The sequence below is a fragment of the Salarias fasciatus genome (genome assembly GCF_902148845.1).
Source record: "Salarias fasciatus chromosome 7 unlocalized genomic scaffold, fSalaFa1.1 super_scaffold_4, whole genome shotgun sequence".
NCBI lineage: Eukaryota > Metazoa > Chordata > Actinopteri > Blenniiformes > Blenniidae > Salarias > Salarias fasciatus.
Genome location: NW_021941229.1, coordinates 6,489,329 through 6,507,902, shown reverse-complemented (window position 1 = coordinate 6,507,902; position 18,574 = coordinate 6,489,329). Strand labels below are relative to the sequence as shown.

At 43.5% G+C, this 18,574-nt stretch overlaps 2 protein-coding genes across 2 annotated transcripts in view; one reads left to right on the top strand and one right to left on the bottom strand.

The window, feature by feature from the left end:
• The window catches only part of LOC115382794 (amyloid-beta A4 precursor protein-binding family A member 1-like), a 26,948-nt gene extending 24,027 nt beyond the window's left edge, over positions 1 to 2,921 (top strand). Inside the window, exon 14 of the mRNA XM_030084692.1 lies at positions 2,871 to 2,921. The gene's annotated coding sequence lies outside the window, so the exon portion shown is untranslated. The remainder of the gene's footprint in view (positions 1 to 2,870) is intronic.
• The window catches only part of LOC115382792 (tight junction protein ZO-2-like), a 26,477-nt gene extending 7,903 nt beyond the window's left edge, over positions 1 to 18,574 (bottom strand). The window contains 8 exon segments of the mRNA XM_030084687.1: positions 262 to 415; positions 521 to 624; positions 1,311 to 2,076; positions 2,172 to 2,274; positions 2,356 to 2,480; positions 6,180 to 6,233; positions 14,946 to 15,075; positions 18,399 to 18,574. Coding sequence (XP_029940547.1) covers positions 262 to 415; positions 521 to 624; positions 1,311 to 2,076; positions 2,172 to 2,274; positions 2,356 to 2,480; positions 6,180 to 6,233; positions 14,946 to 15,075; positions 18,399 to 18,505 — 1,543 coding nt within the window. The 5' untranslated portion in view covers positions 18,506 to 18,574.

The window sequence follows — 18,574 nt, the reverse complement described above, 5'->3', positions numbered from 1 at the left end:
TGTTTAAATACGACTGAGAAGTGATCAAAAGCTTTATTTTATGATTGGTTGACAGATACAGCAACATCAACAGAGTTTTCACAGTCGACTTAAATGACTTTCACACGCAGTGGATTGTTTTTCCTTTTTTTTTTTTTTTGGCTATAGAATGATGATGATGATGGTGGTGGTGATGATGATGATGAAGATGGAGGTGGTGGTGAAGATGGAGCCTCTACACTGGGTAGGACCTGCTGCTTTTCAGTGTCGATTGTCTCTCACCATCAAGCTCCGAGTCGCTGTCGACCATGGGCGGGACTCGGATCAGCACCTGGCGCTTGTCTCTCTGCACCACCAGCTGCAGCTTCCCCCGGGACTTCTCGATCAGCTTCCCGGCGTCGCTCAGGGACAGGTTCTCCGTCACCGTGCCGTTGATCTGACCGGGGAGAGCGAGAGAGAGAGAGAGACAGAGAGAGAGAGAACGTGAGGCGATGCCGGTTCTCACTGCAGAGACTACAACAGTCTGAACGTGTCGCTGCACCTTCAGGATGATGTCTCCCTCCTGCAGGTTGCCGTCTCTGAAGGCCAGACCGGTGCTGGTCATCTCCTTAATGAACAGCTGGCTGCCCAGACGCAGGCCGTACTCTGGAAAACACACAACGAACCCGCTTTAGCACAACAATAAAACACAGACAAGACTGCTCAAGCCACACGTGGATCCCTGAAGCTCTCACTAAGTTACACCTAAATGACCTCTATCTCTTTAAAAAAAGATAAATAAAATGTAAATCCCGTCTGTGTTTCTATTATTCATCATAAACCTTTTATGTAATGATATTTAAAATGATTTCTTCCATTTTTATCCAATTTTATTTTAGATTCAACTTTCTTCCTATTCATTCTGAGTGGAGCTGTGCTTACAGGACTTTCCCTCTGGGATTATTAAAGTATCTCTATTCGATGCCCAAAACTTTCTGAAATCCTGGAAAGGGAGGATGAAGAGAAGCGAATGGAGGAGCAGGCTGAACCGGAGCACGAGAGGCTGACGACTTAAACCTGCCCGAGACCGGTCACCACAGTTTAACAGGTTCAACACAGCTCCGAGTTTTTAACCGATTATAGCATGACTGGAGTTCAAAGAGTCGTCAGTCGTCTTGTATTGGAATCATCACAGTGTGGAGATAAAGCTGCTGAGAAACTAAACTCCTTCACAGACTCACATGATTAACTCAACCTGAATGATCACTTCGAGGGATTAAAGCAAACATGATGTGAACAGAAAAACAGAAATAAACAAAATGACCTGTGACTGTATTTTCCTGGACGCTCACCTTCGTTGGGCCGGTTCTTCAGCAGCAGGACGTTGACGGGCTTCTCCAGCGGCTCCAGGTCCCGGGCGGGGCGGGGCAGCGGGATGGGCGGCGGGGCGGGCGACGGCGAGCGGTCCAGCCGGTCCCTGCTGCCGCTGCGCTTCACGGGCTCGTCGTGCCTGCGGGGGTCGCTGTGGACGCGCTCGCGGCCGCGCTCGAAGCTGTGGTCCCGCGGCGCCGGGCCCCGCCCCGGGCTGCCGCGCCCGTAGCGCAGGTCGGGGCTGTGGTTGCGCTCCGGCGGCCGGTCGCCGCGGTAGCGCCTCTCCGGGCTGTAGTCCCGGTCCAGGGCGCGCTCGCTGCGGTAGCGGCGGTCGGGGCTGTGGTCGCGGTGCCTCCTGTCCAGGCTGTGGTCGCGGTTCAGCCCGTGGTCGCTCTTGTAGCGGCGGTCGGGGCTGCGCTCGCGGTCCAGGGTGCGCCCCCTGCTGCCGTCCCTCCTGTACTGCCGGTCGGGGCTCAGGTCCCGCTCCACGCTGCGGCCGCGGTCCTGCCGGTCGTAGTCCCTGTCGTAGTCGCGCTCCCGCGTGTGGTAGCCGGAATCCATGTAGCCGCCGCCGCGCTCCCGCTCCAGGCTGGGGTCCCGCCCCCCGCCGCTCCGCCCGCTGTACACGCTGCGGCGGTCCTGGTCGTAGTTGTAGTCGTCGTTGTAGTCGTTGTTGAAGACTCTGTCGTCGGGGGAGGGGGGGCGGTTCATCAGGTTGACCGGAACCTTCCGGGGCCTCTTCACCGTCTGAGGGGAAACAAACACAAAACCAAACAAATAAATCCCGATGCTGCTCATAACAACGCCCGTACTCCACCGAAGAAAGTCGCTGCTCGACTTACGATCTTCGCCACTTTGCCACACTTCCTGAGCGTGTTCACCGCGAAGGAGTGCAGCGCGCCCTCCATGGGGATGGCGTTCACCTGGATGACTCTGTCGTTCTCGCTGAAAAACACACACTCCCTTCAGTCTGAGGCGTTCCCCGGCCTGCTTCGCGCGCTCGCGCAGATTAACGGAGATACGCACAACAGCAGGCCGTCGCCGGGTCCGCCCTGCAGCACGTCCGACACCACGATGGACGTCTCGCCGCTGTCCTCGTTGGGGTTGTCCCGTCCTCCCGACACCGCGATGCCGAAGCCCATTTTTGGATCCTGGCGGCAAGAAAAGAGAGAGCGCGTGTAAAAAGCTGCGCTGGAGGAGGGGCTGCTGGGTAATCCAGGCGCCGTGTGTCGGCTCACTGCTCCTGCGGGTATTCAACATCATGATTAAAGGGATTTTGCCTCATACTGCGATTACAGATGTGTTTCTCAGTGTGGATCTGAGCTGCTGGACTCCACCTTCACTATTATCTCCTGATTTGTGTATATTTTTCAAAAGTTTCAATTTCACATCCTCAGCTCCCGATGTTTTCAGGCTGCTTCCTTCTTTTGGGATGTTCTGGGATGCGCTCTACCTGACACTGCTCCAGTTTGTGCACAAGAGATTAGGTCAGAGATTTGGTGACTCCGTCTCTTTATCTGCTCCCTTCCATCTGCACGTAAACACACACACACACACACACACACACACACACACACACACACACACACACACACACACCACGTCCCTCTGTCTCTAGCAGATGGCTGGGTGAGGCTGAGAGTGGGCCCGGAGGGAGGATGGCAGAAATCTGACTGATCATTCTGCCCCCGTTCAAAACCTGTAAATCTGAGAGATGATCGTAAACGTCTACACTTCACGAGACTAAAACAGGAAGAAATAACATCGTCACACAGCCGAAAACCTAAAATGCTGGAGACGGCTGTTTAAAAATGGCGAGGGTTTTCCTTCCATCACGCCGATGCTGAAGGGACTTGCAGTGTTTTGTGTCACATGCAGGGCTGCACAACAGGACCAACGCACGCATTGCATAAGACTGACTCAACCGGGATAAATTATTTCCCCCAATTATTCACGCTCTGAAAATTCAAATAAGAGTTTTAGAGAAAACTGCTTGATTTTGATAAATATATTCACACTGATGTTTACAGCTGGATGTGCAGACATTCCTCACAGCGGTCAAATCTCATGTGGGGAGTTACAGCCTTCGACTGCATCGCTTGTTTCTTGTCAAACACATTTTACTTCAGGGGCCAATTTCATTGTGAATGGGCCGGACCAGTAAAACAGTGAAACAATCATCTTTAACGCAAAATGTTAAAGCTCTTATTTGTTCTGGTCCAGAGTACACGAGACAAAAACGTGTCTATTTTCCTGTAATTTTCAGTAAAGGCTTGAATCTGAGTGATGAAAAACAGGCTTTTAGCTCACTGTGCCTTGACCAACTAGAGAAGAATAATCCCCACAAATAAAAGCCGTGTGTAAAAATGATTTCTTTCCAGGTCCTGAAAACACTGGTTCTGCTCTTCTGACAAAGTATGTTTGTGTTTTTATATTCCCAGGAATAAAAAAAAGAGGCAACATCTGCCCTGATGGCCACTTCTGTAAAGTTGAATTTACTTCCAGTCTCCATTTCAGCGAGCTGGTGTGTGTGTGTGTGTGTGTGTGTGTGCGTGTGTGTGTGTGTGGACAGACGCTACACACTGTCCTGTCGTGTTGATGGAAAGTCTCTTTTTATCTTTTTTTCTTCTGCCTTTTTTCATAACAACACTGGCTAGTGGCTGAAAAAGTGACGCACCCACCATGCGTGCTATTTTCAGATGTGGCGCGTTTCCATGCGAGAATAAAACGCCCCTGTGGAACCGCATCAAAATCAACACAAATCAAACCAATCGTTCAGGTTGGTTAATCAAAAAGGTCAGAAGAAAGATTGATTGAGTCGTTAGTAAAGCCAAGTGTTGCCTGTGAGCGTCCAAACCAGGTCCCGAGGTCCAGAGAGGCGGCGGTACGGAGAGTATGTGTTTAAGAAGCTAACAAATGGTCAGAGAGGACATAAAGTGCAGAGAGAGACAGCTGGTGTGTGACACCGGGGTCACACGCCTGCAGCGGCGGACCTCTCCGCACCAAATCTGCTCTTCTGAACCAGGGCGGGCAGCGGCGCGGGACAATGGGCTCATCGCTGAGGTTATCTAAGATAAACAGCTCTGCTCTGCTCACACAGTCGCACACGTGCCTCATCGTTAAAAATCCAAAGAGGAAGCGGCCTTCACGCCGGTGGCAAACATGGACGCTCTCCAAAACTCAAATGAAGGAGTGACGTGTCTCGTTTTTTTAATCAGAAAACCTACCGGTCATTTTCTTGAATTCATTAGTTGCTCGGCCTTTAATCAACTCTCAGGTCATACAGCAGGATGACGAATAGTTTACACTGGTGATTTAACTCAATTTATGTCTGATGTGCTAAAAATCATCAATTTAAGACTCAACAGGGAAGGAATTTACTTCAGTATCACCGTGCACCTCATCAAATATTGTGTAACGCAGAAGTAGTACATATACTTCTCATTTCTCAGGCAAGTGAGAGACACTTTAAACCAGGGTTGCCAAATCTGACAGCACGGCTTTGAGACTAGCTTGATAGCAATGAGGGAGCTAGCGTTCCTGACAGGGGGAAAGAAAAAAAAACCCCCAACATTTTGTGATAATATAACTGATTCAAATTGTAGTCCTGATTTCAAATATCTCACCGCTGCTGTTATTAGTTTGCAAGAAAAGATGACTGAGACCAAACTAAGCATAACATCACAAGTTGACTGAGGAGTGTGAAAGCAGCTGGTCTGACGCAGAGACACTTTTCTGATAACGGAGTTATCGCAACATTTAGTTCTATGGAGCAAAGCACTGGGAGTGTCACATCTACATTTAAAACATGGAAACACAGAACCGTGTCCAGAACTGGAGAACTTTTCCTGGACCTCATCACTACGCCTGTACAGTACAGTACAGTGCGGGTTTTCAGTGTTTTCCTTGACAAAAGCTGTGTGTAGTATTTTAAAAGGTTCTCTGCGGTGGAAACAGAGCAGTTCTGTACTGCACAGTGAGAACAAGTCTTACAAAGACCGTTTTTTTCCAATCAGTGGTTTTCAAACAATCCATGAAGGAGTTCCTGATTTAATCTGGAACGTTTCCCCTGTGTGAGTCACGTACGAGGAGCTTAATGGATCACACGACTCACAGTTCACAATAACTCTGTACCTCTGACTTCCAAATCCGATCATTTTTTTGAAAAAAGACAGGAAAAAAAATCAGGCTCGACATTCAGGTAAACTTTCAAAGTATACACATTTATTTGATTCCATTAGTGTGTATTGTTTATCATTAACTACAGTTACTGAAAATCACTGACTTTGCTCTGGTCTTAAAAAAATTCTCTTCTCCCAAACAGGCTGTTTAAAAAAAGCATCTTTGATAATCAGCTTCTGTATATTTACAAATAGATATAAACACTGAATTTGAACAATCTGTTTTTGTTTAATTCATTCCAAAACATTATTTTATTTTCACAATTTACATCTATGAAATATGTAACTGAGCTTTTCCCTGACCATATTCTTGCCTCATCCCCTGCTTTCTGCACATTGCTTGTGTTAATAAGAATTCACACACATGTGCCCCACACTGGTTCCTGATATTGGCTTAATTTTTTTTTTTTTTTCCCCCCCAATTGGAGGGATACACTTTCTTATTTAAAATGACTGAAATTGTCTGATTCCAATACGACAGCCTGTATGAAGCACTTTCCCAAACTGTAGATGCATAAAAAGAGTCTTGGCATTGTAGACAGCCTAAAGAGCTAGTATAAGTTACAAAAAAACTTTGTAGGCTTGATTGTATAGGCGAGCGTGTGTGTGTGTGTGTGTGTGTGTGTGTGTGTGTGTGTGTGTGTGTGTGTGTGTGTGTATGTGACTCACCCTATGCAGGGTCACTGTGTACTGCTCCCACACGGTCTCCTCCATGACCGGGTTCTGTGGAGGGAGAGAGAGAGAGAGAGAGAGAGAGAGAGAGAGAGAGATTATGGTGGGTGGTTTCATTTCACTGCACAGATTAATAATGTATTACGTGATGTAACGACAAAGCCACTTCATTAGCCACTGCTGTTGTTACACAACCTGGAGCTCCCAACAGGAACAATGACGGCCCCCTGCTGGGAGCTTCAGGGCTCCGCGGACCAACCGACTTCTGATTAGCTGACGATGAAGACGCCTGAACATCCGTCAGCTGGCTGCGAAACTCAAAGTGCTTCTTGTGAGTGTGAACCGAGAAGCCCTCAACAGGTGAAGACGAACAAAACACACACAACTTGGGAAAGTTTAGCAGTGGAAACAACTCGCTCCAGATCAATCGGAACGATCCAGTGAAGACTCAGGTCTACACCAAAGCCAAAGTTCATTTATAACACAGATTTCACAATTAAAACCACCAGTCTCTTTGCAAACTACTTTTAAACGGCCTGATTCCCTCCCCATCTAAAAACAAAACTCCTCTCAGTCCCGATGAGGTCTGAGGTCTTCAGATCCCCGCTAAGCAGAATCTCCACTCACGAGTCCCTGCAGGATGCGGATGGTCTTGACCGCATGAGCCCATTTCCTGTGCAGGCTGAGGACGGTCTTCATGGCTTGTTTGTTGTTGTTTTTTTTTTTTTTTTTGGGGGGGGGAGAGAGGCGTGCGCGCTCTTCTCGTCCGTCTCTTTCTATCTGCGTCTCTCCCCGTTCACCGCCAGCGGTGCTCTGGCGGACTGATGTGCGCCGCAGCCTCCTCCTCCTCCTCCTGCATGGCCACAGCTGCACGACAACCACCAGCAGCTCTCTCCCCTGCATCTGCCCGCCCGCCCGCCTGCCCGCCTTTGACGTAAGAGGGATTCTGCTGGCCTACATTCAGCACAAATCCCACCGTCTGCACAAAGTGTAAACAGGCGGACGCGCCCACTCCTGCGCTGGCGCAGCACGCGCTGATTAAACCGACCGAACCGCATCCCTGGATCTCAGCGTGTGTCCGGTACTCTGCTCACTTTTGATCTCTCTCCTCCAGTCAATGAAAGTTTGCAGCGTGTGAGCATGAGTAGGCACGATTGTGGGGATTTTTATTTTTTGTCTGCTAACTGAAGTGGAAAGTGAAATCTGCGAGCTGAGGACATCTCCAGGCTTAGTGAAACGGGGGCAGCGCGCCCATCATAACCCACTTTTTGATCTTGTGGCCTACGAGGGGAACTTCAGAGAGCAGGAGCCGCGGGTGCATCACAACACGCTGAGGGGTCCAGAGAGGAAATGAAAACACTACGCTTTATTTTGGGAATGTCCACCCGGAATTAGGCTGTGAAACCAAACTCAGGGCGAATCCCCAGGACTGAGACACTGAAAGTCATTACAATAAAATCCTCAAACATCCCAGCTTCCAGACCGCCGTGTAATGCGACCGTGACGGTAGCGCGCAGACAGACGTTCTGGATAAGTCCAAGTCTCCTGAGCGGAGGTCCATTATGTAACAAAACAAAAACAGAACTGGACTAATGAGGAGCGAGGCTGGAATAAACACGGCTCCTGCAGTCGGAGTTCACTCCTCACAGAGGATGTGGGTCAGAGTGTGGTCGGACAATAAAACCTCTGCAGGGGACAAACACTAAACCACAATCACTGAGAACTTATTGACTCCACACACTGTTGAACACGAACACAAACGCACGATAAAACAGCATCATAACCTTGGAGTTTTTTTTAAATGCAGTTTGCGCTGTCAGCTAAACAAAACTGATCATTTAGGCTGCGCTTACACAACAACAAAAATGAGTGAAAATGCAAAGAAATAATTGCATTTGTCTGTCCGTTTGAAATGAAAACGCAACTTTTTGGAAAACAATTCACAAGGCGAAACTTTTTTAAAATGCTCGGATTCCTCGAGTAACGGCAGGAGTACTGCTACTGTGCGTGAGCATCACCGCCACTGTCAATAGTTTTTCTGCTCATGCACGAGTAGATCTTCCAGAGTGTCATGACTCCCAGTCCATATTCTAGTTTTACAGCCGAGATTCAATCCTAATATAGCATCCAATTCTCATCTGTCCATATAATTAATGGGCATTAGCAATTCATGTTTATAGCCTGTGGTTCTCTGTGTGGCGCCATTACAAAAACACCCAACAGCACCATCTTGTGGCCTGACATGCTAACTACTTCATTTTCAGTGTTTCTGTTGCTGCTGTGTCAACATGACGTGTTTCTGAAAAGGAAAAAGCGAAAACGATGTGTTTATAGTTGAAATGTCGCCGTATAAATTGGGCCTCAGAGATAAGTGACACTCAAGATTAAAGAGCTAACACATGACAAGAATATACTTTGAAAAACAAAAAAACAGGCACGTCTGAAAACTACACACAGCTATTAATATGTCGAAACATGACATATAGTTGTTGATTTTACTTTATGAATGACAGGAAACTACACATGGAAAAAAAACCCATCAACCAGCATATTAAAAAAAAATCATTTTTTAATAGTTCATTTGTGTTTTTTTAGATTTCCTAATTGTGTATTTTATGTTCACTTTTACATTTATTTATATCCACATCCTTGTACGTTTCCAGTTGTTTATGACTGGATTTATTGGTACAGTGATGAGTGTGTGCATAGTTGTGTGTATAGAGAGTGGAAGGGACAGGTTTTCCTGTTTTGTCTTATGTTTATAAATACTGTAAAGCACTTTGTGTTCCTTTGGTTTTAAATAAAAGCGCTACATATAAATCAGATTGATTTATTTCTTTCAAAATTCTGTCTTTAAATGAAGTGTCAGAACACGACAGTAATTTGTTTTCAAATGATTCAACCTGTGTTCACACTCTCGCTGTCTGAACCACAGCAACTGATCTAATGTGATTTCCAACAGTGAATAAAAGAGATGCAAACATGTAAACAATCGAGTGTATAATGAAACAGAATCGATTCCACTTCATTGCTGTGCGCTGGGCTAAAAGTTCTCCTGGGACACTACTGTGGAGGGATTTTCACCAGATGAGTGCCCACAGTGCTTTGTTAAAATGCAGGACGAACTCAAAATATTCACACCACCTCTTCTGACACACATATCTAAGAATATATTTTGTATTGGAATATCAATTTTCTAAGATTCCTTCTTTACAGATCAGACTAAAGCAAAAACACAGTGACTTGATGAACTGAAATCCGGATCACTCTTGAAAATGAGACCTGTGTCTTAATGAGACTTATCAGTATAAAGGCTGAAAAAAATATTTGATCTATCTCAAATCATATCATTATTGCATGTTTGAGATTGTGCAACCCCAGAAAGGACAATGGTCGTACTTATGTGACGCAATCCACCATCCAATATGACAGTTTCCCTGTTCAGGTCCTTACGAAATCTCACGATTTTAAGAAAACAATAAGAACAATCTATGACATATTTATAGTCAACATCATAAAAATAAAATATTGTCACAGTTCTATGGGTTTTATATAATTGCTTTAAATGTCATTAAACATTATTGCATATATATCATTTTACTACTCCTTTATTACTGTCCACTTTGTTACAATATAAAGTTACCCATTGTGAGGCAAGTAAATGATTGTCTTATCTCTTATTTTAATCATGATCAGACTCCAGATGTTTGCAGTAAGTCTTGTAATATCAGTTTATTGTGGGTTTATTGTTGGAGCAGCAGCGGGAGCTGCTTGTGTAAAGCTTGTGTAAGTCTGCCCCCTGCCGGTGACAACCCTACATTACAACACTGCACAATGACGCCACAACAAAAAAATCCAAGGAAAAGCGGTGAAAACAGCAGATTTGTTGGTTTGGTAACTTTAAACAAAGATGACTCATCAACCTCTTACTTCAAAAATATATTTTTTAAGTTCGGATCACAAACTAAGCGTGTCCGCCACGAAAAGAAAAACTGAGTTATTATAGCAGCGCGAAAGTAAATAAAGTGAATAAACTTTGCTCATATATTCAATAAGCTGTTTAAAATGCATTTCAGGTCAGGCTTATTAACTTTGGGAGTGTTTTTACTGTGAAAACTGTCTTCGTGTCTGGCAGCAGGTGCAACAGGATGCAACAGGCTTCAGCAGGAAATCATGGACACTCCCAAAGTTCCCTATTTTTCCTCAAAATTACACACAGAAATAGTTTACTGCGTTGCTTAAAGTCTTCTTTAAGTATTAACAGACACTCTGAATGGAGATAACGGAAGTACTCACGGTGAAATAGTGACTTGTGTATCTGCTCAGAGAGAGCAGCCCCCCTCCGTTCACAGGCATCACGCACTTTGAACCGTCCGGACCACCGCGGAGGATTTAAACCTCAACCCGGCCACTTCACCGAGCCCGCTCGCCTCCCGGGAGAAGATACCAACACTTTCCAAAGTCTCAAAGCAGCAGATATTTGGTGCGGTTTACTCTACAGCTCACACTTCCCCCACAGTAAACATTAAAATCAAACATCCAGGCCAAAAATTAGCGCCCAGCACTCCTAGCTTGGATCGGATTATACCAAACAGGAACGCGGGGGGGATTACAATCCAAAACCCACTTCAGAAGAAACAAGATTACTTCAACTAACTTAAGAATCGTGTAAAACTGTATTTGAAGATATTATAAAGGGTTACACGTACAAACAAACAGTTGTTGGCGCTACAGATGGATGCATAAAGGGGGCTTGCGCCTGAAGCGTCCCTGAAATGGATGCGTCCAAAATTCCCATTGATTTTGAGGAGGTCGCGTGCTGTGAAGCTCCCAGACAGATAAACACAAAAACAGGCTTAACGCACAGCTGAAGGTACTCCGCCAGAAAAGTATGCAGTCTCCCTCTGAAGATAAAATAAGTCAATACAGAAATATTACATTTAATAATCATAAATAATATAACAAATAACAAATTAAAGACTTTTGTATTTCTGAAAAATAAGAATTGTACACAATTTGTTACTGTTCAAAATTGGAGTGGTGAAGCAGTGGTTAGTGCTCACCTCCTGGTCTGGTTTATAATTCCAGCTGAGCCTTTCCGTGTAGACTTTCCCTGTTTCCTCGTGTGTGCATGGGTTTCCTCTCACGTGAGGTTATTTAGTGAGAGTAACTTGCCTTTAGGTGTGAATGAGAGTGTGTGTGTGGTTGTGTGTGTCTGTGACAGACTGGAGATCTGTCCAGGGTTTACCCTGCCCTCCTGCCCCTATGATGGGCTCCAATGACCTGAAACCCCAAACAGGATAGAGCTGTATGGAAGACGGATGGATGCATTTTAAAGTCACAAATATTACACAAAGGTTAAAAAAGTCATTTAGGCTTTTGCATTTATGAAGCTTATAATAAAGAAAATGTGAGTGTATGTGCTATTATTGGCCTGTGAACATATTCTAAATAAAAACGAAGAAAAAAAAACACAAAAATTAAAATCAGCCAGGAACACTGAACATGAAACACACACTCTGATCTTAGAGCGTGACAGCAGAGGCTGACTGACATTCATGAGGTTTCACACTGATAAAACATGTCTTGCAGTTTATGTTTTAGCTCATCTCAAAGGTGTTGGGAAGAGTTCAGACTGGGACAAGAGTCAACAGATCAGACTAGGAAAACCATTTTCGTAATGAAAACAGCTTTATGCTTTTTAATATATAAAAGGGTTTAAGCTGTTGCCATGGAGCTGCAAGACAACTGTATGATTTAATACAATTGCAAAAAGATAAAATACACACCCACACACACAAAAAGAGCAGTCACGTAGAGGTCCAACATATGAGCAGCTGAACAAAAGGTCAAAATGACCATTCTTTTTTTTTTTTTAAATCTATTTGTGTGCCACTCACTGTCCAATCAGGCCCGCCCTCGTCTGGTATTTTATCAAATCACAGATAAGAGCACCAGCTGACCCTGAAAATGTCCAAATCCCTCCTAGCACGTGATAGTCCCTTCCCTTTAATATCCTCGATTTCAGCAAATGACACACAGTTCCCACACAGCGCAACAACGAAGCAAAACTACTCACATTCTTTTAATTCCACAGCAGGCCAGCTTAATGAGTGACATTAGAGCAATGGAATTTCAGCTGACATCAAGGTCAGTCCAGTTGGAAAAAAAAAGTGCACTGAAATAGGGCAATCTAATGCAAAACAGCTTCAATGGCCTGGTTAATTTGTGAGAGCAAGTCATTAAAACAATGCAGCTTTCAGGATGCAGCATTTCTCTGAGGTTAATCATCATCCTGGGTGCAGGAGGCTGGGGGAGGGAAGTCGCTACGGTGCAGACGTATTCGAAAAGTGAGAACGAGGAGAGAAGTGCGGTGAGTCACGCAACTTTGCGTCTTTTGAAGTCCCAGCGTGTCAGAGGACAAGTCTGCAGCATGCTAACTATTTTTGGGCAAAACAAAAAACCCAAACACTGCGCTCGTTCTCTCAGAGGATCCACCGATGGGATTATGGACGAGTTTCATAAGAGCCGCAATCATCAAATTTTCATCAGCGGGGAAACACAAACGCATCCAAGTGATGCTCGCAGAAACGACTCAACAAACAGGGAGTGGATCCAATTAACATGTTTACAGAGACGCTCCAGAACCAGTGACTCAGGATGCACTTAACCAAAAATGTGGCCAACACTGATATCAATACTGCTGGTATGGCAGATAATTTGATATTTATATTTTTATATACCGGTATATATCCCTCATAATCCTCTTTTGTAGACTGAAAAATATACAAAAGTAAATAGCCTATTTTTCCCTTTATTTCAGTACATGTTTTTGTATAATTTACATCCAAGAAATATTTAAATTGAGCTATTTTGTAACTAGTTTCATGTCTGATTCATCTGTTGTCTTCTGCCTTAAACCTTTTGTTTGCCAGACAGATGGCAACTTTTCAAAGAAATGATTCAAATCATCAACTCTCATATGATGGCCAATCTATCATGCATCCCAACCAGGAGCTATTATAAAGGCCTCAATATGCCAATTGTTCCAACTTATTTTCCCTTCTTTAAGCCGCCGATCATTAGACAAATTCACACACAAAAAAACCCTAATATTTTCATGTCATACAGTAGTTTGGCTTAAAACAATTCAACCAGTTTATTTTTCTGCCTTATGTCCCTGTGTCCCTGTTATTGGGGACCAGTGGATTTCGAAAATTTTGCCAAATGCAGCAAAAGTTGACAGTTTTCAGTTGAGAAAGTTGTAGTGAAATAGAGCCTAAATATGAGAGCCATAACATTTCAAACTACTTTATTTTATTTTTTTCGAAACACATAAGCCAGTTGCAAGAGAAATAAAAAACACCTATATCTGGTGTAATAAACACATTTGCGCTCTATTTTTCTTTTTAAATGTTGAATGCAACTTAAACATTCTCTAAGTTTTTAAGAAAACGGCTGATTTCCAGCCTGACTGCTGTTATGTTGCTATGAAAAGCATTGGAATTCTTTATTTTCTCATGAATGTTCACACAACTCCCCATACTGACAGAAACATAAAGAATTGCAGATTTATTACAGAAAAAAAAACCCTGAAATATCACATGGTCACAAGTTTTCAGACCTTTTGGAATTGATAGAACTTTTTCACAGCACGATTTGGGGATTCTACACCGTCGTTCCTCACAGACCTTCTCCAGATCTGTCAGGATCGATGGTCATTTTCAAGTCTCTCCAGAGATGCTCATTTGGGTTTAAATCTGGGTTCCTGGATATGCAGTATGATGCTGCCACCACCATGCTTCATTGTTGGGATTGTACTGAGCAGACGATGAGCAGTATCTGGTTTTCTCCCCACCTACCGACTAGAATTAAGGCCAAAAAGTTCAATCCAGAACTCAGATCTGTGTCTTTCCCCTCTTCTGCCTCTGAACTCTTCCAGCAGTCCCTTCAACCTCATGATTCTCATCTGCTCTGACATGCACTGTGAGCTGTGTGGTATTACGCTAATCAAGTCCAATCAATAAAATTAAACACAGCTGGACTCCAATGAAGAACCATCTTAGGGATGATCAGAAGAAATGGACAGCATTTGAGTGAAACGAGCCAGAATAACAGCAGCAGGTCTGAAAACTTATGGCCATGTGATATTTCAGATTCCAATTTTGTACTAAATCAGCAATAATGTCAACAACTGAGTTTTTCAGTCAAATAAACTGAATGAGGGGGAAAAAAAAATGAACTTACTGGATGTCAGAAAAACTGATGAAGAGTCTGAAACTAAACCAGGTAAATTCACTTTTTAATCGTTCTACAAACATCTAATGAATTTATTGGAAATTAAATCAAGTTTTGACATCAAAGTGTATTAATATTTCATAAAATATTTAAAATACCTCATAGCATTATTAACTAATTACAATATGTTAAGATAGAAAATCAATAGAAAACATGAACACAGTCAGATTATTTGACCAAGTGGGATTTTCTATATAGTCAATTCTACACTGAATCACTGGCGTGGATATTAAAAACATTAAGCTGCTTTTTATATTTAAAAAAAAAAAAAAAAAAAAAAAAAGACTTCTTCACTAAAAGAAATGGTTGAAAATACGTCACAGCACTGCCCCCCAGTGGTCCAGGGAGAAAATAACTGCCCAGCTTTTCCGTATCTTGATCATTAAAGCAGCTTGTTTCCTTCGGTTTGAGTCATGAGTTAAACATCACTGATATCCACATTAAGCTTCAACACCAGCCTCTTACCATCATGATCGCCGAGTAGCTGCGTGAAGAGAGGCGCCGAAGGTACAGGTACTGGGCTTCCCTGGACCAGCAGAACTTTCGTCCGGACTTAAGAAGGTCTGTGCTGGTCTGGTCAGAGCTTGGCTGGTCTCTGTACAAAAAAAGAAAAGATAAAAAAAAAACACACACTGATGAGTGCACTAGTTAGATAATGGAGCTATCATATGCAGCACACTTGATAAGAAAGCAGCATGATAGTGTTATTACGCACGATCCAGTGATTTCTATTTCTATATAGGACGCAGCAGCCTTTTGAAATAAACCTTCAAAACTATTCTCCAGAAGAGTGTGAAACAATTAAAAGGTCCGTCTCAGAAACGATGCCATCAAAGAGAAGATTTTCACAGAGACTGGAGTGTGAAACGTTCACACGGCAGGGACGGCCTATTTTTAAACTGTATAAAAATTAATTAGCAGGCTGTCTCAACTTGCTGGAGTTGTGTAATCGCTGTGTACTTTGAGTCTGCATTTTTTATATGACTCCTCCATATTTCACAAGTAGTGCTCCGTGTCAGATTATCTGTTAACGCACAGGTAGAACGTGCTACTCGTGTTACTGCACCAGGAAAAGTCTTATTTGTACAACTACGATAGTTTGATCTAAGGTTTCACTTCAAGGCTCGCATCTAAAACCTGATTTCTAACGGCGTGCCCCAGCATGTAGCTGCACGAATGTGTTCAGCGAGTCAGAAATGCAGTGAAACGGTGTAACCAGATAAAGACATATCTCAGAACGTGGCTGCGAGTGAAGAAAGCAGGTCGTCTCTGCATGACTAAACCTGCTGCTTCTGCACTTGAAAGAACAGTTTCACTAAATTCCTTCTGTGTGGTGTTATGAGCCACTCACTTGAAAATTCTGCTAGAAAATCCTTTTGTTTTCACTTCAGCGGTCTGTTACTATCAGAAAACAGAGATTCTCATTTAGTTAATGTTTTCACCATCTGAGTTTTCAGGGAGTCACAAATACAGCAGAAACTCCTTTGTTACACACTGATAAGGATCTGCTACAAACACAATGAGGCCCAGGCTCTCATCACATCCTGTGTTTGTCGTGGTTTGTTTACAGTCACGATCCGGGCCAACTTCCCCAAAGTTTGTTTGAAAGCAGGTCGAGACCCCCTGGTGTGCCGTCGTATTGGCAACCGTCAACAGGCACTGGCTGAGCGACCCGTCGCAGCAGGGCTTCTTTTATTCAGACTGCATTTACAGGACAATGTTTCAAGTGACAACGCATCGTTTTTGCATCAGAAAAGTTTTGGGAAATGGCAGAAACTCTGAATTCTGATGTTGGGCCACTAGTGGGGGCTCTTAGTTGTTTTTGTGATGAAACCAGAGACACACACGAACACAGAACAATGCTGTAAACATTAGCAACAGTGAGAGCACGGACAGATGACAACAGTGCCACTCTTAGGCCTCGTATAAGTACAACAGTGTAAAACTTTTCAAGCAAGATGGGGAGAGAAAAAAAATGGTCTTGGACAGAGTCTGAAATGGAATTGTTGGGAAAGCCCCCCCCCAAAAAAAATCAACAGTACGGACACTTAAACTAGAAGCACTGCTGCTTTTTCAAACTAACATTTTAAAAGTTAGACTAACACAGATAAGTGTCTTGAAAAACCTCTCAAGTTTTAAAAAAAAACACATTGACAGGTTTGTTTAGTTTGAGTGTCCTCCAGTTGTTTGAGATTCCAGATGCTGAACCAGAGACCCTCTTCAGCCACCAGCAGGTTTCGCCGCATTTTACTGAGCAGCTCTTGCGTTCGTCATTTTCTCCACACAGAGTTCAACTCTGTTTTCTTCCTGAAGCCCTTCAGGAAGTGACTCATTCTACTTCATTTGCTTGAAAAGACGGCTTCTTCTCAGTGACTTCACCTTTTCTTTCTATCTCAAACTACCAAAATGACTTATCCGGTCCTTTACACACAAAAAAAGTGCTAACAAAGTTTGATTTAAGTGTAAGTTCAGCCCAAAAATCCCATTGTAACACTCAAAAGTTAAATACATGTGGAAGTATTGGGCCTGTTGCCTCAGTAAAAAAAGTTAATGCAGTAAGTCCAATAAACTGCAGTTTTTTGTACTTTTCTTTCACTTTCATTTTTAATTTTACAGAGCATGAATAAACATTTCAACCATAATTTGTTGCACTTCGGTCTTTCACAAGATTTATATTGCACAGGTTGTTATGACGCTGATCATTTTGCAAGCTTCTTTGTAAAATCTGATATGACAGATCAAGAGTAAGTTATTTCCAGAAATGCTTTGGACTCTTCCTCTGATTAGTCAAAGTATTACAGTGAAGCCAAATACTGGCGACCACATCCTCTCAATTTACAGACTGTACGCACATTTCCCAGATCTTCAAAGTTTATAGTGTGACAGATAATAATTGACTTTATCTGCAGCCAAAAACAGCTCCGAATATACAAATATAACTACAGGAAAAGATAAAATGCAATGAGTGAAATGGGGCTGCTGAGGCTCAAATTAAAGACTTGACATGATCTACAGCAAAACCTCTTAAACCTACGAGCTGTCGTAGGAGCTCAGTCATGATTAATTCACAAATCTGGAAAAAGAAAGCATTTCACAGGCTGCACGGAGCACACAACGAGCAGCTCTCAGACGTGGCAGTGAACGTGATCCACATCAACACACTCTCCCTCTGACAGCACGATGATGATGCACTGCTGCCAAAAAAAATCCACCATCAAACATGAGATTTATAAAAGGCCTTAAATCCCAATTATTAATCAACAAAAGCTGATGAATCATCCGCTCCCTGTGGTCTGTTCAGACAGTTTGGGGTTTGTTTGTTTTCTGACACATCTGTGTGAGCTCTCTGTGGAATATTTACACGATCTGGAACCAGGAACATTTCCTGAAGAGACATCTGCACAACTGTAAATGACGGCGCAGTTACCTCATTGAGTATTGCATCTTTCTGCTTTGAGATTTGGTCTTTTATTATAATTTTTTTTTTTTTTAAATATCAGAAGCATCTAAGCAAACAAGCACTTTCCTGACTGTTTTTGGATATTTGTCTGTTATTTGGCTGCTCATGTCTTCATTATAGTGACCACAAAGTACGAACAAACTCAGGCTGTTAATCAAATTTCTATGAATCTCACTTTTTCACATGGTTTTGAGTTTGCAAGTCATAAATGCACAGTGAACGGGAGCGTCATTAGTCTTATACATCACATCTTTTGCCCACGTTTACGTTGCAAAAAGGAAATATCTGGATCCTTGATGGTCAGACTCCATCAGATGTGAGCATTGAAATGAGCACACTGCAGATACACACATTCTCAATGAATATATGAACTGTTTTTAACAAAAAAAACAAATGTTTTTAAATTCCTCTGCATGCATCAGGTGAACAGAGTGCATGTCAATCTCCCGGGGACTCACCCTGGCGGTCTCCACAGCTTCCTGCCGGGCGGCAGAAGCTCCCGTTTGTTGAGGGGCACGATGCCCATGGCTGCCTGCATAATAGTGATGAACTTCTTAAACTTCATCTTCCAGCTCTCGGCTCACAGCTCATCACTGTGCCCGCCGCCGCTTCCGCCGCCGTCGCTCCTCCTCTA